At 44.5% G+C, this 24,419-nt stretch overlaps 2 protein-coding genes across 5 annotated transcripts in view; both read left to right on the top strand.

Annotated features, from left to right (window-relative positions):
• MAMLD1 (mastermind like domain containing 1) overlaps positions 1 to 11,580 on the top strand; it is a 106,519-nt gene extending 94,939 nt beyond the window's left edge. Inside the window, exons 3-5 of the mRNA XM_048514459.1 lie at positions 6,054 to 6,206; positions 8,290 to 8,371; positions 9,195 to 11,580. Of these exons, the coding sequence (XP_048370416.1) occupies positions 6,054 to 6,206; positions 8,290 to 8,371; positions 9,195 to 10,225 (1,266 nt within the window). The 3' untranslated portion in view covers positions 10,226 to 11,580. The remainder of the gene's footprint in view (positions 1 to 6,053; positions 6,207 to 8,289; positions 8,372 to 9,194) is intronic.
• A 6,961-nt stretch (positions 11,581 to 18,541) lies between these two features.
• Positions 18,542 to 24,419, top strand: part of MTM1 (myotubularin 1) — a 45,260-nt gene continuing 39,382 nt past the window's right edge. For 2 of the 4 annotated variants that reach the window (XM_048514445.1, XM_048514441.1), the window contains exon 1: positions 18,542 to 18,626. The gene's annotated coding sequence lies outside the window, so the exon portion shown is untranslated. Of the gene's footprint in view, positions 18,627 to 19,062; positions 19,075 to 24,419 lie in introns of those variants that run through there. The other 2 variants (XM_048514443.1, XM_048514444.1) reach the window with 2 other exon arrangements.

The raw sequence follows: 24,419 nt of genomic DNA, 5'->3' as shown, positions 1-24,419 counted from the left end.
CCTAAGACTGTGCACATGGTGAGTTGATTGTATAGTTTCACTTTCTTGAAATGGTTGTCCCGACTTCATGCTTTCTAGAGTACTTTTTAAAAGAAGAAACCTCCCCTAATCTTTAAAGACTTCACTGTTGCTCAGAATTTCATGCCCTTTTAATTTTATTTTATTTACAACTTTTCAATGCTGCCTTTCTACCCAGTCAGGTGGCACACATAAAAACATTTAAAATTACAAAATAATTCAACAAAACAAACAATATCATGACCACAGAGGAGGGTCAATAACAATTGCTTTGTTTATGCCAAACAAAACACAAAAATCTTCACCTGCTGATTGAAGACACCCCAAGAGTAAGACGGACAAATCTTTCTAGGGAGGGAGTTCCAAAATGTTGGTGTCATGACTGAGAAAGTAGTTGCCGCCTCCTGGTATTCTTTGGAAGACTCTCATGTAAATAAACACTTGCCAGAATCAAAGCTGAGAGTATGTGACACTCTGCCACACCGGCTGTCTACATGATGCCGCAAGTCCAGTCTCCAAAGCTGCCGTTTCCTCCAGGGGGACTGATCTCTGTAGTTTGGAGATTATAATTCCAGTGGTTTTTAAAATCAAAATTCGATCACAAGGGCGGAGTGCTCCCGGGGACATGCAGGGTCACATGTCCCCAGGTGCACGGCGGCTGGTCATGTGGGGAGGCGGAGAATTACCCACCCTGCCAGGCTGCTCCTGTAGCCGGCGGAGGCTCCGCTGGCCGAAGGAGAAGCCTGGCTGGACCACCTCTGGGCTCCCCTCAACCCGGGCCCACCAGGCTGCTGCTTCAGCCAGTGGAGCCTCCACTGCCTGAAGGAGCAGGCTGGTGGGCCTGGGCCAAGGGGTGGCCTGTGGCAGGCTCCCACCGGCTAAAGTCAGTGGGGTGGGGGTGCCTGGAGCAGGTGTTATCCTGGGCACCATTTTATTTATTTATTTATTTATAATCAATTTTATATACCGCCCCTCCCCTGAAGGGCTCTGGGCAGTGAACAACATAATCATAACAGCAATAACATTAAAATCCCAATTAAAACAGCGAATTAAATAAAATTACAGCGGCATCCGACAAAACTTCATAAAACGTTATATACCCACCCTGGAAGCAGACCCAAAAAGCTGAGGGCCCCATAAAAATTAAGGGCCCAGAGCGTAAAAAAGGAGGGGAGGAGGGGGAGGGCGCACTTCAGCGGTCGGCCCCTCCAAACGCCCGGTGGAACAATTCGGTCTTACAGGCCCTGCAGAACTCTCCAAGATCCCGCAGGGCCCGGATAGCTGGTGGTAAAGTGTTCCACCAGGCAGGGGCCAGGGCTGTAAAGGCCCTGGCCCGGGTAGAGGCCAACCGCATCATTGAGGGGCTAGGGACCATCAGCAAGTTGGCCTCTGCCGAATGCAGAGGCCGCAGAGGGACATATGGGGTAAGACGGTCCCCCCACCCCTACCCCCCCTGTTCTATCATGTGTGTCACCTTCCTATAACTTCAGTGTGGGACAGTTCAGACAATGGCTGCAAGTTTGGCTAATCAAAAAGGATTTAGATGATGGAGACAATTTACATTAAAAGAGAGAACATGGTAATCGGAGCTTCAAGTTCAGGCCTGCTTCCTTGTTGTGGAGATCCTCTTATTTCTGGTATCCTTAATTGTAATAGGGTGCAATATTGGGGGTGGCCTTTCCTGCTAAGACTAATTCTGGGTGTGTGTTGGTTATGCTAGAAGATGTTCCGCTTTCTTCAGTGTGTCAGAGAGGCACTACTGAGATGCTGAGGAATGTGCCAGGATATTTGCTTAAAGTGTAATTAACTAATTCAATAATCAGGTGACGAAAGAAATTGTTAATTGGCAAACAATTTCATAGCCGTGGTATGAGTATTATGGCTTGGCTTGCGTGGCTGGGCCTGCAAGTGAGAAGGCAATTGGGCTTCCTTAGCAGTGATAAAAAGGGGAGAAAATCAGGTTCATTAACCTTTGATGCAGATAGCAATGTCGCTTTGGTCATGTGCAAGAGCTATTCTTAGTTGTTACACTTGCGAGCTTCCCCCCCCCCCCCCCTCCGTTGAATGAAATACTGCAGTTCCCACTAGTGGTGAAAATACAGAACTTTCTGATGTTTGTTTATCCTGAATGTAATGTTGTAGAATGCAAATTGCCATTTCCTCCTATTGTGTTTTTGTTCTCATTCCTCCCACAAGATTTAGGGGGATAAAAACAAAAACCAAAAAAAATCCCTCCTAGGTTTGAGGAGCTAATTAAATTTCCTTTCTCAAACTTCGCTTTGAACCAGTTGCAGCTTATCCCACAGACTTGCAAGCAAATGAATCCAATTGCCTTTATTGCAGCGGGGCAAGTACAGGAGCACCTTACATAATTAAAGCTGTTTTGTTACTGCAATTAGTGTTGGGCGGCACACTTACCTCCCCCCTAATAATATGGTGAGGTAGCGGGGAGATTGGCATTCTCTTTCCAATGAAGTTGGAAAGACTTGAAGTAGAAAAGGGGAGTTGCTGTCAGCAAGGAGACACCTTCATGATGGGATTCATTAACGTTGTTGCCTGGAGCAAAAGAATCCACATGATTGTCATAGTGATCAAGCTGCTACATAGCCAGTTAGGTTGGGAGGAAATCGGAGGGGGCACTTGGGAGTCTTTCGGGTGTAGGCCAAGCAAATCGACTCCCTGCTCCATTTGCAGATCTGTTTCCCCTGGAGGCAACCCAGCGTAGAGCTACATGGTCACCCTACAACACGTGACACATGAAATGGGCAGAAGCTTCCAGAGGACTTTTTTTTCCTTACTAACATCACTTCTGTTTGTTTATGTCAGTGCTGCTGCGTCATTCAGGAATGCCTAGGGGAAGACATCTTCCGCAGGCCTGTTAACCTCTAGGAGAGTGGAGAACTTTCTCAGGCTGTTTTTGACCTCCTTTGATGGAGAGAGTTGGCACTTCTGGGCCCTTTGCTGAGCCGGGGGCCCTGGCAAATGTCTGGGCTTGCCACCCTCTGGAGCGGCCTGGTTTTTGCATGGATTGGAGTGGGGGGAGAGAGTTAGGAAACAGGAGCCAGAGAAGCAGAGCTGGGTGGTTTCATAAATACAGCTGGTGCTCATAATATATTGCCACCAGAGAGCATTCAACAAATATGAGAATGAGATGCAGTGGAAGGTACAGATTTACATCTACTAGTGAACTGCCCAGTGAGCATTTGTGTTTCAGCCTTTGTGGCTTTGTGGAACAGATAAATGCTATGACAAATAGTAAAACACCATAAAAGTGAGAGATTTCAGTGGCTTTCTTTTGGCTGAAGCTTCTGTAAATGGAGAGGAAGAATTCCCCCAGGTGAAGCAGTGATTTTTCTTCCCATGATGCAACCCACCTCCTCTTCCACCCACACCCCACCTCTTCCACTCGGCTTTGCTCTCCATAAACATCGCACAACGTTTCCTTGCTGATTTCCTGTTTTCTCCATTATGGCACAATCCTAATTGTCAGATGTCAAAAGGTACCTACCCTTTTCTTGGTTGCTTATCTTCTGGTAACACTGATGTTTGAACAAAGGATGTGGGCTTCCATTTGGCAAACAAAGGAAGCGTAGCCCAGTTTTTAAGTGCGCCGACTGTATAATATACAGGGACCTCTCTGCCAATAATAACAAAGTGCCATCAATAATGTAAAATTGTACTAGAAGCTGAAATAGGTTATGAGGCAGATGGTGGCAAAGGAACAGACTGTATAATGTCTTTCCTCCCTTGTTTGCCTGTTTCCTATTTTGTCACTCTGGTTACTTAGCAGATCCCACCAATAGAAACACTGGTTTTCAGGATCGATGTGTCGTCCTAAAACTCTAGCCTCTGCTCTTTTCCCCAAAGGCAGACCTACAGCACCTTACAATATCATTCCCTCCTCTTCCATTTTATCCTAACAGCAACCCTTGTGATGTAAGTTAAGATGCAGGTGAGTGACTGGCCCAAGATTACCCAATAAAATGCCACAGTGGAATGGGGATTTGAACCTGGGCCTCACAAATCCTGGTCCAGCACTCTAGCCAACACGACAGTGGCTTTTCATTCCAGGTCTAGGATTGTTGAGTAACCTCAGATTCAGCCATTCCAATCTGGTACAAGCCTCAGCTCTTCCAGGCTATCTAAGAATTCCCTCATATTGCCTCTGAATTGTTTGGGTTCCCCTTTGAAAGTGAGAGTGGTGGTTCTGTGAGGCTGGGGAACCCTTGCAAGAGATGAAGCCCTGACAAATACCTGAGCATATCATCCTCTGAAGTAATTTCTCAACCAAACAGTCAGCTGACCTAAACTAACTTCCCCATTTGCCAATTGCCATCACACGACTGGGCACCCTTCTGTTGTGCCTGGTTCCCTTTCTAGCTGAGACCCTCCCCTTCCTTACCACTATAAAGTGCTAAGCAGGAGGGAGAGGAGGCAGCAGCCTTTGCCTGGATCAAGACCTCACTGAGAAACCCTTTCCAAGGACCTTTTCATTATACTTTAATAGGCATTTTTATTGGTTTTAATTTGTGGGCACTGCTTTTGGTAGAAAAGCACAGTAAAAATATCATAAATTTAGTGCAACTACGTTGCTTACCGTAGAAGAAATAATTAAGATCATAGCTCAAGATATTGAGCTTCCCATGGTTTCCTCTCCTTGGTAAGATTCAGGGATGTTTCTTCCCTGAAACATCCCTGAAACAGCAGTGGCATAGTGGTTAAGAGTAAGTGCATTCTAATCTGGAGGAACTGGGCGCTCTGCCACCTGAGATGTGGAGGCTTATCTGGGGAATTCAGATTAGGCTGTGCACTCCCACACATGCCAGCTGGGTGACTTTGGGCTAGTCACAGCTTTTCGGAGCTCTCTCAGCCCCACCCAGCTCACAGGGTGTTTGTTGTGAGGAGGGAAGGGAAAGGAGATTGTAAACCCCTTTGGGTCTCCTACAGGAGAGAAGGGGGGGCGGTATAAATCCAAACTCTTCTTCTCTTCTTCTTCTTCCCACTGCATGAATTAGATGGACAAGCCAGGGAAGTTTAACACCTATGATAATAAATAACCTTTTTCTTGTGAACTGGGATTCTCCTAGAGCAGGGGTCTGCAACCTGCGGCTCTCCAGATGTTCATGGACTACAATTCCCATCAGCCCCTGCCACCATGGCCCATGCTGGCAGGGGCTGATGGGAATTCAGAATCACACATCTTAGGCTATCTGAAGACCCCTGTCCTAGAGAAATCGCCATTATTTGTATACTCCTTACTAGTAGCCTTTTGTGTATTGAATTACACGGTGTGTTTGTTTATTAAATGGGTACAAACTACATTTTTATTTTATGTTGGTATTTGGAAAGAGCTTCATGTTGGTGTTTAGAAAGAGATCGACAGAAGCAGTTATGATTATATGGTATATATAAATGATAAATCAATCTCGAACTTTAATGGGGAGGTACAGTTTATATTAATTCCTATAAAAATAGAATGAGGAGATGGTATTTTATTCCTGGCTCTTGAAGATTCAAAGAGGAAGGATTTTAGAGCAGGTGTTTCTTCAAACATCCCCCCCCCCACCCCCCACAAGTGATACTATGAAAAGAATCTTTAAGCTGCCCAGAAGGTTTTTAATATTTCCCATGTGGATTTGGGCATATGTGAATATGTTGGGATGACACATTCCTTTTTTCAGCCTGATGCATAGCATGGTGTGGTGAAGACCTGGGCTCATATCCCTATTTTGCCATAAAGCTTGCTCGGTGACTCTGGGGCTCTCTGGGAAGTGCTGATCAGAAATAAAGTGAACACAAAGTAAGCTTTCTTAACCATAGAGTACATGTACATTTAGAAGCTTAAACCTCAGTTTGTGTACTGAACTGAACTCAAGTTCATGCAAGCTGCAGTTTGAAGGGGGCTGTCTGAACTGAGCCACTTTGTCATCTGTGATTCTGGTTGGAGGTTTTGTGAACTAGTGCTGCAGAGGTCTCAGCAATGTTCTGTGCTGTGAAATTTCAATTCTTTTTTCTTTTCTCTCTCTAAATGACAGGACCAAAACCCGGGGATTGTTGCTACACTTCAGGAGCCAACAGCTGTCCCAAATGCAGGTCCAGCGCCTGCTCCGGCTCGGCCGATGGTGAATGGTTATACCATGAGGAACCATATACTAAAGCAGCAGATAATAAGGCGGCAGCAGCTACAGGTTGGTGCTCGGCCTTTCTGTGAGAAGCTGTGTGATGGCTTATGGGGCTGGTGTTGAAGTGACAGGGCCTTTCAGATGCATCTCCCATTTTAGCCCACCTATCATAGAATCATAGAGCTGGAAGAGACCACGAGGGTCATTAAGTCCAACCTCCTGCAGTGCTGGGCAGCATATATGCTTCTCGTCTTCCCATTTCATTCGTGTGGCAACCTTGTGAAGTAAGGTTAGGCTGCAGAAGTGACCAGCCCAAGGCCCTTCATAGTTTGGATTAAAAATTATTTATTAAAACAAACCAAACAAAAACAAGGGTCTGAAAACACAAATGACTGAATGCATTGACATCAAAATACACAAGCTCGAGCTTAATTGCTCCTTCTGGACATGAAAACATTCCATTGTGTAAACTTTTCAGACTTTTGGCCATGTCATAGATAGGTTAGCTTACACAGATGAATGCCCTCCACCAGCTTCTCCACCATTCTTCTTTGTATAGCGAATTTAAACGTGGGTCACTGCAATCTCAGTTAAGCACTCTAACCATAGCAGCACGCCATTGATTTTATTTATTTGCCTTTATATCCCACGTTTCTCTCTCAAGGGACCCAAAGCAGCTTACAATAACAATAAAGAAAATACAACAGAAATGTAATAGCAGCACTGTGTTGTGGGCTGGTTGGGATTCAGTACATGGTTCCCTTAAAAACACTGGTTCCAAGCTGTCAGCCCTTTGCCTCCTATCTTTCAGCTCACGCCTCTGTCCATGCCCAAACTTTATACTACATCAATAACGAACTGAACATACCTAGTCAACAGAAGTGCCAGACTATCTATCCATCTATAAATAAACTTATCTAAGCTCACAAGCCCACCAGAACAGAATGGCTTATACCTTCTCCTAATAGCCATCACTGAAGAATTCAGACCTTCTCCAGAACTTCCGAGACACCACTGAAGAGGCACTGTCTCCAGTGCTATGAGGCAAAATCTGAGGGAGGCCTTGGGCTGTTGACCCTGTTTGTTGGTGTTCCAGAGTAACTGGTTGACCACCATGTAAAATAGGGTGCTGGACTAGCTGGCCCACGGGTCCAATTCAGCAGGCAACATATTCTTGTAAGCACATTTTAGAAAGCGAAATACTTATTTTCTTTCATGTTCAATCCATATGCTAATTTCGTTCAGCCCAGCAACTCGTCCTTTCTATGTCATTGTGGAATTGAGCATGTATTTGTGAAGATAACCTGGTCATTTTCAATTGGTGCTTCCATCCCGTGGGCTTCCGTATTACCTCAGAAGGCCTTGTCTCTCCCAACTGTTAAGGCGTTCTATTAAGTTTGTGGATATAATCTGTTCTATTGGAAGCTGCCCTGAGCTTTATGGAAACATGTGGTGTAAAAGTCTTAATAATGTACCCCTGTCCTTCTTGGAAGCCTAATAAAGCCAGTCCATTAGGTTAATGGATAGTTTTGGTGATCTTTTTATACCACTAGTATTTTGCTCCAGGGCTTGCTGTCCCGTTTGTTACAATTAATTAAGGGTACTAGAGTAGACCCTTAGCCAGGGTATCATAGCAATAAAAATTAATGCCACAATGAAAATCTCAGCACTTTCCCTTTGCTCAAATATTTCAGCAAAGGGTGACGAAGAAGGCAGCATTTTAACATTATTTGGATGTAGGCTGGGGGTTACGGTCAGTGTAGCATTGCCAGGTCCGGCTCAGAAAATTCCTGGGGATTTGAGGGTGGTATATGGTGGGAGGGGTTGAGTTTGGGGAAGGGAAGCTCAGTGGGGATGTGTTCGGTTTCTTCTAGAGTTTATGGTGAACTATACAATTTGCCCTTTGACGTTACCATTCTTTCCAGGGGAACTGACCTCTCTAGTTTGGTGATCAGTTGTAATTTATGGAGAACTCTAGACTTCGCATTGAGTTTGGTAACTGTGATTAGCTAGAAGAGAGAATGTGTGTCTTTCTTATACCCACTCTTCATCATGCACTCCTGCCCACTGAATTTATTGAGCAGATAATTCATGTTGGCAGTGAGAGATTCCATTGATGGGACCCTCTCCCCCTTTTTTCCTTTCCTAGGAAAAACAAAGACACGGCATGATGGCAGTGGCGTCTGATCAGCGGAGCGCTTTTGTGGGCCAGCAGATGAATCAGTTTTCTGGTAAGAAGCAAGCGAGTGTGTTCGCAAAAGCTTGAAGTTTTGTGCCCTGTCTTAATTCCAAGGAAACACAGAAATAAGAGATCCTGTTTGTACAGTTTAAGGTTACGAATTCAGCATTCCCTCTACTACTAAGTTGCTTAAGCTAGACTGCTCCCTAAGAAAAGCTGCTTTAAAAAGAAGAGATACACCAAAGCCTGCTTTGAAATGTATCGTGTTCTTGCTTGATCTTTCCCCAACAATCTGTATATATATATTTTTTAATGGGAAACTGTTCAACCGCAGATTTTTCCACCTGAAGTGGTACACTTTTGGGGGGCAGCCATGGCTCAATGGAAGAGTATCTGTGTTGCAAGCACAAGATTCAATCCCCAGCCTCTCCACTTAACAAAGGGTCAGGTTGTATGTGATGTGAAAGCCCTCTGCCTAAGACCCTAGAAAGTCACTGCCTGTCAGAGTAGAAGGACTGCTCTCAATAGATAAATGGACTGACTCAATTTGAGGCAGCTTCATGTGTCCTTCAGCAGGAATTGATTCTGCTGGTCATTTAACTTGGCTGCAAAGCATTTCTACATGTTTATGCTTGGAGCCTGTTGGCACTACTTTGCCTTCAGCAAAGAGGCAAAGTAACTTGAGTCAACTTTTTTTTTTGGGGGGGGGGGGGGGTGGTTGAAAGTAGCTCCAAGGAAAGTCTTCACATAGTGCATGCTTATTTATATAATGTATTGTGCTCAGAAGAAAACCTTAAATGCGTGGGGATATCGTCCTCAAGTCACTCCGGAATCCATGCGCTTGCTAATGTAACACTTTCCTCATTTCTGCACAGCTGTCTCCCAGCCCATGCCGACCGACTGCAGCCAGTCCATGCAGACTCCTCCCCCAAACCACCGCATAATGCCATCGGCTCAGGGGATCTTACAGAACGCCTTGGGCTCTGGGATCTCTCCGGCTGCTATGAGCCAGAACAGCGGGGGGATGGTGATGATGTCTCATAACCCCAACAAACAGCCAGGAATGTTTCCATCCAGTTCTGATTTCAATCTCCGGCCAGGCCAAAACTCTCTGGGCATGAATTCCGGTTGCCAAACGGTTCACAGCCATCCCGCAGCTCGGCCAGGCTTGGCATTGTCTGCCTTCAGCACCGGCTCCTTGGTGAATCCTCCTCCTGCTCAGCAGCACTTGAGGCAGCCATCTATGCCAAGAATTCCTAACATCTATTCCAACTCATCTGCACAGATGTGGACACCGGCAGGGGTACCACGGATGCCAAATCAAAGCCAAATGGATGCCAGCATGCAGCAGTACACCAGTAGTCCCCTCTTCTCGAAACAGACCACGAGGCCAAACATCCCAGGGCAACCGTTCTCTCATCAGGCCGTGGTGCCCCCCAATCAGATTGCTCCCGGAGTCCAGGCCAGACAGATGCAGAAAGTCAGTCTTGGACAGTCTGGCCCAAACATGGCGATCCTGAACAATCAGAACTTGAGGCCCAACTTAACCAGAGGACCTTTGCCAGCTGCAATGAATGTTATGAAATCAATGCCTCAAGGTGTGTCTGGTTTTAACCAGCTGAGTCCTGCTCAAGCGGTTGGCCCGCCGACCTATCCTGGTTCCACCGGCCAGCCGACGGGAACATTCAGCCGAATGAGTGCTGCCGCTGAGCTGCCGCCACAGTATGACTTTGTGGCCCAGCCGAACAATTCCATTTTGCCTGGGAATTGCAGCGAGGCAGACTTCATTGACTCTCTGATGAAGAACAGCAGTGGCGGGGGTGGCACTGATGAAGACTGGCTAAATAACTTGACAATGATAGATGACATTTTGGGACAGCATGTTCAAAGCTCTGGTCATGTGTAACTTTCAAGGGGAACAGAGGGAAATGTAAATAGTTTGTGCAGAAACTTTCAATGAAAGAAGTCCCCATCATTCATGGCTGGAAGAAAAAACTTGGCCAACTAATTCTTCCCTCCCTTCTGGGTTTTTCAGACAACTGTACATATATTTGAATATTTTGTAAATTATGTTTTCCTAAACATTAAATATGGAAGTATTTATACTTCTTTGCTGGATTCTTTGTAAATACCCTATAGACTACGCTTCTTTGTTATATTATAGGAAATGAATTACACTTTGTTCTAAATATGCAATTTATTGTTAGTTTCAGTAATACTGTGTATTACAGCATCAAATATTTTATGTTTTTGACATAACACATGAACTAGGGGTGTCGTGGCAAACTGAATCACACAGAAAGCAAGCATGGTAAGAGTCCATATTTCCCCGTTCCCTTTGCACAGATTAATGTGTCTGGTTGACTGAATGACAAATCCATTTTGATCTTGCAAATGAGAATTGATCCCTTCCAGGCCCAGAAATTTACCCCACAAATTAGTTAATCAGCTGTCTCATTCTGGCAAGCTGCGATCTAAGCTGGATGGAAAACTCTTGCTGCCATTGGTCTATGGCTGGTTCACACATCCACAGGTGTCAAGATGCTGGCAGGGGATGATGGGAACTGTAGTCCATAACATCTGGAGGCCCGCGAGTTTGACACCTGTGATTCATGCGCCTTTGGGACAACAGAAGCCATGATGTGCACGTGTGAATGAGCCATTGCAGACCAAATACAACTGACAATACTTGGAAATGGCAGGTTTATTGTTCAAGGAGTGTTCATACACACACACATTGATCTACAAGTGATATATGTGTGTGTGGGAAACTGCTCCCCGGAGTCATGAGGCTGTTGAGCTGGGAGGGTAGAATAATGAAGTTCAGCTTTGTAAAATCCTTAACATCCAAAGAGAACAAGAGTCTGCCTAGACAGCTCTTCTCATTCAGTGGATGGCCCTTCCTGGGTTGCCTTCCTCGACAATGTATGTTTGTAGTGTACAGGTGATTTGTTCCTGGTTTTAAACAATTTTCGTATTTTCTTCTCTGTTTTTAATAGGAGGCTCTTTTTTTCTCCTCCCAGGGGGAAGAAGTCAATAAATGCAAATAGCTTAACTTTGGATGTTTTTTCTGTCATATGTATATTTAAGAGTCTGTTTATAAAAGAAATCCGTTGTACTGTAAACTTCGAAAATGTTCATACTTTGTGTAATCATATTTTAATAGCCACGTCATCCTCCATTTGTAAAATAATGTCCACTTCAAGCACACCAAAATGTTTTTTCCTTCATACCATAATAAACTGCCAGGGGAAAACTGCACTCTTTGCATGTATTCATTTGTTTGGGTAGATGCAGCATTTGAAAAAAAAAAAAAGAGTACCTGCAACATTGACTTGAATGAAATGTAAGGACCCTTTACAGGCAATCGGTTATTTTTAGATGAGAGCTGGGTCACAAGACCTCGCAACTCTTTAGGGGAAATTGCTAGAAAAGTGCAAGAGCGCAATCCCATCATAGCCTTTTTTTGCTTGTGCGTTTATTTTGGGAAGATATTCTGTGAGCACAAGCACTCAAGGGGCTTCCGTCATAATATCTGCAGAATCGTCTCTTCCCCACCCTGCAGAGTAAGAACTTTGGGTCCTGAGGTCTCCCTCCTTTGCAGATCTCCATATACTCGATACTAAATTTCCTGTTTTCCAATGAGCTTCTGTAAGTTATCCTTAAGGTCAGCTTGACCCGGGGACATTAATATTTCTAATTACTTTCACATTATAAAAAGCATTACCTGCTGATTTCCTTCCAGATTCTAATAAAAGCACAGGAGCAGGTCATACCACCCCCTCGCCTGCAGTCAGTTAGTGACTCTACTCTTTGCTTTTGAATTAGGGCAAATGAGTCTTGATTTATACATTAGCTTGCACTTAACAGTATTTATTTATTTAGATATTTATGCCCAGCTGTCTTTCCCAATGGGGACCTAAAGCATTTTACAGAATTGTTGAGACGGTGTGACTGGCCTGTTGTCACCCAGTGAGCTTTCGTGGCAGAAACGGGGATTCAGACAAGAGTTTCTCAGAGCCTCGTCCCATACTCCATGCAGATTCCTGTGGCTTACATGCATTTATAGCTACACAACAAAGTCCCATGGTATGAGAGCGACAACCATCCAACCACATTAATCCATGAATGAGTTCTGACCCTGCACCCAGAAATCATTTCATTATTTTAGATATGCCTTGCTTTTCTCCCCAATGGGCCCACTTACCAGCTTTCAACATCATTTTCCACAGCAGTAGCCCTATGACATAGGTGTCAAACTTGCGGCCCTCCAGATGTTTTGGGCGACAGTTCCCATCATCCCCTGCCAGTATGATGCTGGCAGGGGATGATAGGAACTGTAGTCCATAATATCTGGAGGGCAGCGAGTTTGACATCTGTGCCCTATGAAGTAGGCTAGGCTGAGAGGGTAATCAGCCCAAGTCAACCAGGGAGCTTCCAGGGTCCCTCTAATCCAGGGGTCTGCAACCTGCGGCTCTCCAGATGTCCATGGACTACAAGTCCCATCAGCCCCTGGGAGGGGCTGATGGATTTGTAGTCCATGGACATCTGGAGAGCCGCAGGTTGCAGACCCCTGCTCTAATCAGACCCTCCAACCACTACACCAGGCATGCTGATGAATGACAGGAGGAGAAGGAGCAGAAAACAGGACCTTAAAGGTGAAATTATATATAGGATGTTGACATTAATTCCCCTGGAAGTTCTGCTCAGCACACACGCCCCGCACACCCCGGTTTCTGGATTTTACCAGCAACAGGTCTACACGTTCTCCCCCCACCCTCAGCTTTTCTCCACAGTTCTTTATGGCTAAAAATGTGCCTCCTTTCAAAATTAAAACTGATTCTCAAAGTAAATTGTCCCACTCATCTGGTTCCGTGTCTGTGTATGCAATCATCCCTGTTCGTTATGCTATGTGAACTTTTCTTATTCTTCTGTTGCTCTGGATGTCAGTGGTAGCTGGTGGGTATGAATGTCCTAGGAAGATTACCATAAGTATTCTGATTTCCTGAACCCCAAGGAGAGGTCACTTTGGGATAATAAACTCCATTAAAATATAAATGAAAAGAATTCATGTAATTTTTTTTCCTAGCAAGAATTATCCTCTAAAGAGCTCCAGGGAAGATGGATGTAAGTACAATCAAAATTCTCAGAGGCAACTGCCCAGAGCTTTGCTAATCAACTGGAGAATCCTATTTTGTGAGCCTGGGGGAACACACAAGGCTTCTGAAAAGATCCATTGGTCTCAGGGATAAATGCAGTTCAATTGTATTTATTGTTGAAGGCATAGGGTCATAACATCCCAAAATGCACAACCACTTATATAATGTGTAGCAGAACGTCACCACAAAGGGACTAAAACATTATTACAAAAGAAGCTAAAATTTGAGAAGAGAAAAACATGAAGATATAGTTAACACAGTTTATATTACAGATTGGCTAAAAGTTTTACAGAATTAGCAAATGCTAATTTCTTATATTTATAATATGAAAAAATAAAAGAGGCCACTTTAAAAGTGACAAAAGGAATAGCATCAACCAATACAATTTAATTCATTCCTTGTCTGAGCCAGAAAAGTTTACAAGAAATTGATGCAACATATTGTCGAAGGCTTTCATGGTCAGAATCACTGGGGTGTTGAGGAGTTTCCGAGCTGTATGGCCGTGTTCCAGTAGCATTTTCTCCTGACGTTTTGCCTGCATCTAGATGCCAGTCACAGATGCAGACAAAACGTCAGGAGAAAATGCTACTGAAACACAGCCATACAGCCCGGAAACCCCACAACACCCCAATTGATTCAACAGTTTGATTCGAATGGACACGTAAAAAGGATAATATAGGATGTAGCATATAATATCCTCTACCTCATGAGACCATAAAGGCAAAGATGTTATTCCATAGCAATTCTTTAAAATCTGCCCTATAGACTACTCAGATGGCATAATTTGAAAACATGCACTAGTAAATGTTTTTCTCAAGGTAGCATTAATAAGATCAGTTAAATAATGAGAAAAATAATTGTTTTCTTCAACCGAGGATATCACAGTGAGAATTTGGAATGTCGAACCTTATCAATGTCTTGAAAGAGATATTTTCAAAAAGCTAGGTACAAATTTTCCTTGTGTCTCAAAGCTTAATGACCTCTACAGGAGGCAAGGAATACGGGCCAACAAAATAGTGCCAAAAACAATAGTTTATTTATCAAATGGTCAGCAGAAATGCTATCAAGTTTATTGTAACATGTTATTAATTTCAAATGAGCTCTTACTGTAATAGAGGGGAGACTACCTTCTAACCTTAAGTGTGCAGTGGGGGTTCCCTGAAGAAGGCCCCGTTTTTTTCTTTAAAAATTAGTTTGAATAATTTCCAGTTAGTAGAATATGTTCTCATTCCATCCCCAAAATTCAGCCCCATGCAAAAGCAGCATAATATCTTTGTCCTGAAATACTTTAAAGGCCAGGGCTATAAGCTGACCTCCCTATGGCATTTGTTTTTTACGATAGCACCCAATAGCACCCAATGTAGAGCAAGCAGATGACAAGTTGGCTTTGAGATGTGCTTGCCAAGACAGAGACGCATGGAATACTATGCCAAAACATTTGAAAAGAGGGCATTGTTCTATTTCATGGGCTTTAACAATCCCATCTATGCTTAGCTCTATTACCAAAAACTATGATTTTGGTTTTATTGTAAATCTCAATTAATCCACTAGTCTAACTAGCTTTCTTCCAAACACAATTTTGGCAAAATACTTGATTAATGCAGCTGGAAAGGCTATCCAACAGAACAAGCAGTCTGTGTTTTATCCCACCGCCTAATGTGTTTGCTGGAATAATATTTTAGCAAGTATTTTGTTTTAGTTATCATTTGTAATTTTTTTTTTGTTTCTTCTAACACAAAAAGAAAAGCAATGCGCTAAGAATGTGTTTGATCACTGGAGTACTTTCAGGTGCCCGTGAGACACAAAACAAACGAAGCAAACTGCTGCAAATGTTTACCAGAGCAAACAGTGATGGAAGTGTGTAAAGTGCAGCTCCTTTTATACTCCACTAAAGTTGTACTAAACGCACAGGATACAAGGAGGGGATTGCTGGGCAGGGGGGGTAGGGATTAAGTTTGCTTATGTTTCTGAGTCTTTGAGGTGTTTGAGTGCTTTTATTTATTTTACTGCATTTATACCCTGTTTTTTTTCCAAAAGAAACTCAAAGCATTTTCTCTCCCATTTTATTCTCCCAATAGCCTTGTGAAGAATGTTAGGCTGACTAGGCATGACGAGCCCAAAGTCACCTAGCAAGTATCCATGGCAAAGTGTGGATGTGAGCCTGGGCCCCCGAGATTCCAGCCTGACATAACCACTATACCATAGCAGTGTAACAAGCATTTCAGTGACACCCATGCTGCTCATCGGTATCCCTATGTTACAGTGCAGAAGTTCTCATTCAAAAATCTTACAGTTTCCTGGGTCACACGGAAGAGATTCATGGGAGGGGTCATACAGGCAATCTAGTCCAACCCTCCGCTCAGTGCAGGATCAACCTAAAGCATCCCTGATAAATATTCATCCAACGGCTGCTTGAAGATTGCCAGTGAGGGGGAGCTCACTATCTTCCCAGGCAGCCAATTCCACTGCTGAACTACTCTTCCCGCAAAACATTTTTTCCTAATATCCAGCTGGTACCTTTCCGCTTGTAATTTAAACCCGTTATTGTGAGTTCTATCTTCTGCTGCCAACATAAACAGCTCCCTGCCCTCCTCTAAGTGACAGCCTTTTAACTACTTAACAAGAGTGATCATGTCTTCTCCATGGAGGACCCCTCAGCCTCCTCTTTTCTAAGGGTAGACCGCCTCTACTCTTATCACCCTCAAAGACCCCTCCGGTCTGCAGAGGGGAATTTGCTGGTGGTCCCTGGCCCCAGAGATGTTTGGCTGACAACGACACGGGCCTTTATGACCCTGGCCCCAGCCTGATGGAACACTCTCTCTGTGGAGTTCATCCCAGTTCCGCAGGGCCTGTAAAACAGCTGTTCTATCAGGCCTTCTCTGCCAGGCTGGCCGGGCATCTCTTTTCCTTTTTTTAAGGCCCCCAACTGGTTTTCGCTTGCCACCTTTTGTAATCTGTTTTTAAAGTTCATAATGTTTAGTATATATTTTTGTATTATGATATTGCATTGTTTTATATGCTTTTATCTGTATGCCGCCTATGGGAGATGGGCTGGAAATGAATGAATGAATGAATGAATGAATGAATGAATGAATGAATGAATGAATGATAAAAAGGCATTCCTCTCAGACTTGGTCTCCAAGCCCCGGATCATCCTTCTGCACCTGATCTGCCTCCACTCCATTTTGTCCACATCCTTTTTGAAGTTAGGCCTCCAGAGCTGCACACAATACTCCAGGTGCAGCCTGACCAATATGCTATGCAGTGTGGGACAGTTGGGAAGTTATACCTCTGCAGAGTTTGCTCTGCAGTGCAGACACACTCCAAGACTGCACTGCCCCTTTTTGCCCCCGAATCAAGTCACTTGTAATTTATGGTAATGATCTACAACACATCCGAATGGGAAAAGCCTTTTTCAGTTCTTGTGGACAAAGAGGCTTCCTTGATAGAGTCAATCCATTTCATGCTGGGTCTTTCCCTTTTCTCTAGTTGCAACGAATTCTATATATTAAATACATGACTGTGTAGATATAGTTTGACAGCCAGCATGGTGTAGTGTTACAAGCGGTGGACTCCAGTCTGGAGAACCAGGTGTGATTCCCCATTCCGCCACATGAGTGGTGAACTCTAATCTGGTGAACTGGGTTTGTTTCCCCACTCCTCCACATAAAGCCTGCTGGGTAACTTTGGGATAGTCCCAATTCTCTCAGAACTCTCTCAGCCTCACCTGCCTCACAAAGGGTCTGCTGTGGGGAGAGGAAGGGAAGGAGTTTGTCAGCCACTTTTGAGACTCCTTATGGTTGAAGAAAATCGGCGTATAAATCCAAACTCCTCTTCTGTGTTTTCTGTCAGTTGACTGCTGTTATTGGACGCTGAGCACTGTAAGAGTGGGAAGAAAAATTCTCCCCCTTTGCAGGGCAGCTAAGGCCAATGGGGTGCCTGTTTCTATCGCCTCACATGAGCATCTTCCCAAGCGGCGGCGTGTGCATCTCTGGCATTTCTGCAGTTGTTCTGCCTGAGTCTCGACCGGGGGCTCATTTTACTGCTATGCGGCTTTGGAGTCAGCCGGGGCATCTGTGCTGGAAAAGGACAAGGTGGGGGAACGGGCTTTAAATAGGATGAAGCCAGGAGCTGAGAAATTGAGGTCAGCGCAACCTGGAGAGGAAGAGCGGGAGGGGGGAAGAGCGTGCCCGGTTCGACCCCCTGCTTTGCAAATGTCGCCTCGATCCATACACCAAGTGGTATTTTTAAAAGAACAGGCCAGAAGGGGGCTGGGGGTTGCCCGCCGGAAAGCTTTGGTCTGTCGTGGGGGTCCCCGCGTTCAGAGTTGCGTGGAGGCGTGTAATGTGTGAACTGCTGCCGCAGGAAAGCTCTGATGTCACTCCTGTCATTGTTCCAAGGCGGAGAAATGCTGCCGCTGTTAAGGAAAATGTCTGGATCTCATGCAGCTAAATTATCAGGAAATTAACGAATTCCCTAAATTATTCAAATCCACGAATGCCTTAGGTTTTGGGATGCAAAAAAAAAAATGTTCGAGGTCCGTGATGTCTGACATGGTGGGTGCATTCATGAACCACTAAAGACGAGCAAAAGAACAAGTGGTGGAAACTGAGAGCAAGAGCCAAATCGCTTAGCAAAAAGAGCTCCCCTCTCTTAGGGTAACCCGTATACAGAGCAATACCATCTCGCAGCGATTGCAATTTGCCACTTGTGGCTGACTTGCGAGTCTCATGCGCGACATTTCGGACCACAGGCCAGTTTCCCCAACTTCACCATCCGGCCCTACTTATTTTCTTCCCCACCTTTCTCCGCGGCGGGGTGCCCAACTTAGAAACCCAGAAAAGACTACGACTCCCAAAAAGCACCGCGGTGCCTCGTCACCTCCTGCAGACACTGAGAGCTCCCCGAGGCCAAGCGGACTACATTCCCCAGAATGCACTGCTTTCCTACTCCCCCTCCCTTTTCTCCATTAAAAAATATGTGCTGTGGCTGAACGGCGAAGGCAGGCGGCGGTTTCCTGTCAGCTGGTGTCACGTGACAAAAGGGCGGAGCTAAGGGGCGGGGAAAGCAAAAAGGTTGGGAGTCTGTGAGGGGAGGAAGGGGGGTAGCGACGAATTGAGAAGGCGAGGCGGCAGCGACCACCGGTGGGTGAGTGAGGGGTGGGTGGTGTTTCGCCCGAGGGCCCCTGTCCTGGCAGGGGAGGTGGGGCCGAGGCCTGGGCTGTCCCAAAGTTAACTGGTGGACTGGACTCGAACCACTTTAAAGAGCGAAGGAGGGTCGAGATAACTCTCCCTCCCCCCGCAACGTTGCTTTATTTTGAACACGTTCCTTGCATGTAGAAAGCTAGCCTGTCAGGGCAACAGGTGGCACTCGAAGTGGTTCTCTTTCCCGAGGCCCCTCCCTAGAGTTATGTATTTCTGCTCTGAAAGGGGTTGTTGATCTTCCATAAGGAAATTCCTTCTTTATCTTAAGCGAACTTATTCGGATGTTTTTAATTGTATTTATGCCTCCCAACCCCTCACCTTGGGAACAGTGTAGTTTGTTGCCTTGTTTTCAGATGCATGTGCTGAGGAGGCCTGGGACTGGTTGGTGGTGGGTAAGTGCTCTCCCAGAGCGTTTGTGCCTTGGGATGTACTAAAACGAATGGTAGGAATGCCCTCTGAAGGCCCATTGAATATAATGGAGTCAAGAATGACAATTGACTCTCATGGCCTCCATTGGAAAAACGTTGAAGCAAACAAAAGCAGCACAAATGCAGAACAGCTTTAGAGAGACCTGAATTGGGATTGTAGGACAAGCCCCCAGAGTGCAAGATTGTTGTCTGAGTCCAGATAGACTGCTCTTGGAGTGGAATGATAATCCCTGAGACTGGAATCGCTGTTCTGGGACTGCACTGACTGTCCTCTTGAGCAGAATGAAACCTCCCGAGCACAACAGAAATGATCTGTCATTCCAGTCCCAGAATATTTATGCCGCTCCCAGGGACTGTCATTCCACTCTGGGGGCTCTCTTTCTAGTCCCAGAGCAGCTTCTCTGGGCCCAGTGACTGTCATTTTACTCTCAAAGCACTGATTCCAATCACAGAGGCTGTTATTCCACTCTGGGAGTTGTCATTCTAATCTCAGTGTAGTTTCTTTGGTTCCAGGGACCATTTTCTCTCTCTGTGGCCTGTATATTCTAGTCCTTGAATGCTTGCTACGTCTATGGACTGCCACTGCATTTGGGGGGCTGCACTGCAGTCCTAGAACACTTATGCTATTGTCAGGGACTTTCATACCACTCTGTGGGCTGGCATTCCTGTCTTAAAAACATATTTCACTCCCAGAGACCATCATTCTACTTTGGGGTCTGACATTCCAGGCCTGAGGCAGGATTCTGGAAATCTGTTCCACATTTATCCTTTAACTTTTGTGTGCAGTAATGCCTTTCAGTGGAACCCATGCAAATTAGTTGACATTCCTGGCTGCCATTATATTCAGTGGCCTCTCAGGCCTCTCCCATTGTTTCTAGTAGGCATTCTTGTCATTCATTTTACCACATCCCTGTGCCTTTGTGCAACTCTCTCATGTATGTCTGCACACATCTGTTAGTTCAAAATAATTGCGCTCTCCCCCATGCTTTCTCCATTATGTGTCATAGAACTTTTGCCTACTGTGCATCACAGAATTTTCTACTACTTAAAATGTAGCTCTCCCCATATGCATTTTATTAACCTTAGCATGTTCCCGCCACCCAGGCATGGCTGTGTATGTTCACATATTTTTATGTGTAGGGCCTTGGTGCGAGGTGGAAAATGGGTATACTTTACTGGGGCCCAGTCTGAACTGTAAGTATATTTGTTACCTCGATCATCGTTTATTTCTGCCATTTCGGAATGTAAATACTTCTCTAATTTCTTATGGCATTTTGTGTATGAGATGGTGAGGACATATTTTGGTAGGTTTAGCAAAATGTTGCTTAGCATGTGCGTGCACCAGCTTTTCTGTGCCCATGGCATATTTCATATCGAATATATTGCTTGCACATTAAACAATACTTGTTTTCTGATGCTCTTCACTTACAATCTTAAGGTATGTTGTGGTTTTCTTCCCTGCTGTCTTAGCAAGTTGACAGATGAAGGAAGAAAGAGGCAAACTTTAAAGATCTTAAGACCCTGACATGCCAGCCTTTGATGCTAGATGCTGGCGGGCTCACAATTTGACTGCTGTAGATGTTTGCTGTGTATGTGCAATTTATATGTAACTTTGCTTTTTGAGAGGAGTTGTCGTGGCTCGGTCATCAAGTCTATACTGTGCATGCAGGAAGTTCCAGTTTCAGTCTATAGAATCTGTGGTTAAAAGTTCTTAGCTGGCTGGGGGTGGGAAAAGGCCTTCCTTTGCGTTAGGAGCTGGAGAACTGCTGCCCAGTGTAGTAGAAAATTCCAGACCAGAGCTTGAAGTACGTGACAGCTTTATGCTTTCATGTGATGTCACCGTATTCAATTTAAAAAGAGAGTGATACAATGCAGGCTGCTTTTGTGCAAGCATCCCTGAACTCTTACTTCTGAATATATGTTTTTCCTACATGGAGACTTATCCAACTCAGATAAGTACATTTTCATGGTAGCAATCTTTTAATGAGTAAACTTAACCCACAGTTTTAGACCTGTGCATTTTGTTAATTTATAGTCTTGTCTTGCTGAGATTTAAAGTGGATTACAAAAAAGTTTTTTAAAAATGCAGCAAAAGCAGGATGATAAATCCAGGATGCATTTTTTCTCACACATTAAAATGGCCCTATTCCTGTTATGAAAATGCTGCCGTGAACAATTCAATTTTATATATTTTGCAGAACAGTAAAGTTTTCCTTAGCACTTTCTGTGTTCGCTTCAGAGAAGCTTTTTTAAAAGTATTGTTATATCAGGGTAATGCTGTTGTAGAGTTCAGCAGAAAAAAATTCAACATTAATAAGTGGAAGGATACCATTAGTTGCATAACATGTTTTCTCACTGTCTTTTCATCTGTGCCTGTATCATGCATACACATATGTTTATCATGTGTAGCTTTCTCTCCTTGTGTCTTTTGTAAAAGTGGGCACGTTGATAGTAAATCTTTAAAAATCCAATTTTTATCCATTCTTTCCTTTGAGAACCTCAGGGTAGTATAGCTAGTGGTGGGATTCAAATAATTTAACAACTGGTTCTGAAAGGATTCAATGGTGGGATTACCACCAGTTCTCTGAACTAGACAAAAAAATAACTACTGGTTCTACCGAACTGATGTGAATAGGCTGAATCCCACCACTGGGTATAGCATTCATGGTCTCCCTTTCTCTCATATATATATTCCTCGACAAGCCATGAAGTAGCTTCAGCTTTGCTTGGTAGGGAAATGTGGGGCTTTCAAGCTGAAGGGGACTGGTCTCAAAATCCAAATGTGCAGTTGAGATAGAGGTAAAAGGCAGGTAGGGGCCAGTGGGAGCAAGGATGTTCTCAAGGCACTTGCTGCTGCTGCTGTACAGATACCTCAGTAAGCTGCATGGCAAAGAAGAGCATGAACCCTGCCCTCTCCAGTGCTGGTTTGGCATTCTCACCATTGTACTGCACTGACTGCGGTGTGAAGAGTTCAGAAGTTCCTCTGTCGGCTCTTCTTTTACTTTAGGCTGGTTCATATGTTTATCAGGCCCAGCTAAATTCTTCTCTTGCAGGGGCACATATTCCACCTCTGGCACTCATAATGTTGGAAGGGGTTGTGTTTCAAGGGTACATGATTTAAGTGAAGAAGGTTGAAGGTTCAGTTGCTGGTTAAAATGTCTAAGGGAGAAAGTGTTAGGAAAGACCAGACTAGACTCCAGGATAGTTAAGTGGATAAGGAACTGGTTCGAGAACCGCACCCAAAGAACAGTTGTCAGTGGGAATTCATCAGATTGGATTGGAAGGTGTCCCGTGGGGTGCCACAGGGCTCGGTTCTGTTCCCAGTCCTTTTAAATATTTTTATATATGAGCTGGATGAGGGGGTGGAGGGACTACCTATTATATTTGCAGATGACATCTAATTGGGAGGAGTAGCGAATACTTTGGAAGATAAAGATAGACTCCAGTGAGATCTGAATGCTCTGTAAAAGTGGGTGGATATGAACATGATGCAATTCAATGAGGAAAAGTGCAGAGTTCGACGCCTGAGTTACAAAATGAGAGGTACGCAGAATGGACAAGGGATAAATTTCTGTTTGAGGACAAGATCTAGGGGTACAGGTGGACTGTAAGCTGAATACAAGTAGTCAGTGTGATGCAGTGGCCAAAAAGCCTAAGGCAGTCTTGGGGTATATCAACAGGGGCATAATATCCAAACTGCAAGATATCAGAATCTACACTGCATTGGTCTGGCCACACGTGGAGTACTGTGTGCTGTTCTGGAGGCCTCGCTTTAAAAAGAATGTGAATAGACTGGAGCGAGGGCAGAGGAAAGCCACAAGGATGATCAGGGATCTGGGGGCCAAGTTCAGTGGGGAAAGGCTGAGGGACTTTGGGAATGTTCAGTCTAGAGAAGAGAACAGCAGAGAATAGGGCTTTCAGTACTTGGTATAAATTATGGGCAGAAAGGTACCAGTTTAGCATTAAGAAGAATAGTCCAATTGGCCATGCTGGCAAGGACTGATGGGAATTGTAGTTCATGAACATCTGGAGTGCCATAGGTTTGCCACCACTGCTCTAGGCTGATCCTGCATTGTGTAGGGGATTGAACTAGATGGCCTTTGTGGTTCTATGATCCTTCCCTTCCTGAGCCCCTGGATGACTCTGTCAGAGTAAATAGTACTGAGCTGATTGGACCAGTGATCAGACTTAATGATAGGCTGCTTCACAGTTTTGCTTCAGGTGTTCATCCTTTCAAGGGACCAGCTACCACCCCCAAGTCTGTAGAATTTATATCTCCCCAGGAAACACCTATGTGATGTTACAGGTGTGGTGGGTGTGTATCTGTGTGGTATGCACGTGTCAACCTGCTGTACTACCAAAACAAGAGGATTGTCGGGATAGGTGAGCATGTGAACCAGTTCACAGCTGGGAATACGTTGCAATCAGTTACAATTTATTGCCACTAACACATCTGTAGCCAGCGTTGTCATGATGTACACGTGGCATTGTTCAGCCACTGTGGTCTAAAGGTCAGACTGCTGGACTTGGACCTGGAAAAAACATGCTTGCCTTGAAACTTGGTGCTTTTGGTCAGTCACTCTCAGCCCCTGCAAGGTGATTATGAAGATGAAATTATGCACATGACTGTGTATGCTCCTATGAACTCTTTGGAGGAAAGGTGGGACAGAAATGCCCCATTATTGGTTTAACATTGGATACTAAGGTTTAAAAGGAAATATGTTCATTTTTTGCCTCCTAAAATTCAGCTGTGTGATGGCTGAATGAAATAGGTGGTCACGTTTTATTGCTTATCCTCTGCACTTCGAGTTGCTTCGAATCAAACTTTTCAGAGGTTTCTTTCATGCTGTTTTAAATCTGCTTGCCTCAGAGTACAGGAAAGCCTTGAGGACTTGGGCCTTGCATCTCCACTATAGGAGATGCAACGTTTCTTGTGGAAGTTTTGAACCTTGTTACTTTCTCTGCATGATTCAGCTGTATAGCATATGCACCTTCTCTGTTCCGCTTTCTAATGTAGCTTTCAAAGACAGATCAGTGTTTAGTGTAGTGCTTTTAGGACAAAGAAGACCTTTAGCTTCTGTATCTTGAAGGAAGCGTTTCCTTGTTCTTGCAGCTAAAAATATTTGGAGAAATGAAGGCTTTTTTGTTACTAGTTCAGCAGGTATTGACAATGATTTTTAAATGGTGGTCTGGAAAACCAACTGTGGGTAGAAAATTTGTAGTTGTGTTGCCAAGGTGTTGATACTAGGTGTTGAGAAGAACAGTGTAGCTCTGTGTGCTTGAGGCTTTTTCAGGTTGAGGAGAGCTGA

Source organism: Sphaerodactylus townsendi, linkage group LG13 (assembly GCF_021028975.2).
Source record: "Sphaerodactylus townsendi isolate TG3544 linkage group LG13, MPM_Stown_v2.3, whole genome shotgun sequence".
In the NCBI taxonomy this organism is placed as follows: Eukaryota; Metazoa; Chordata; class Lepidosauria; order Squamata; family Sphaerodactylidae; genus Sphaerodactylus; species Sphaerodactylus townsendi.
This window is presented reverse-complemented; position numbering and strand designations above follow the sequence as displayed.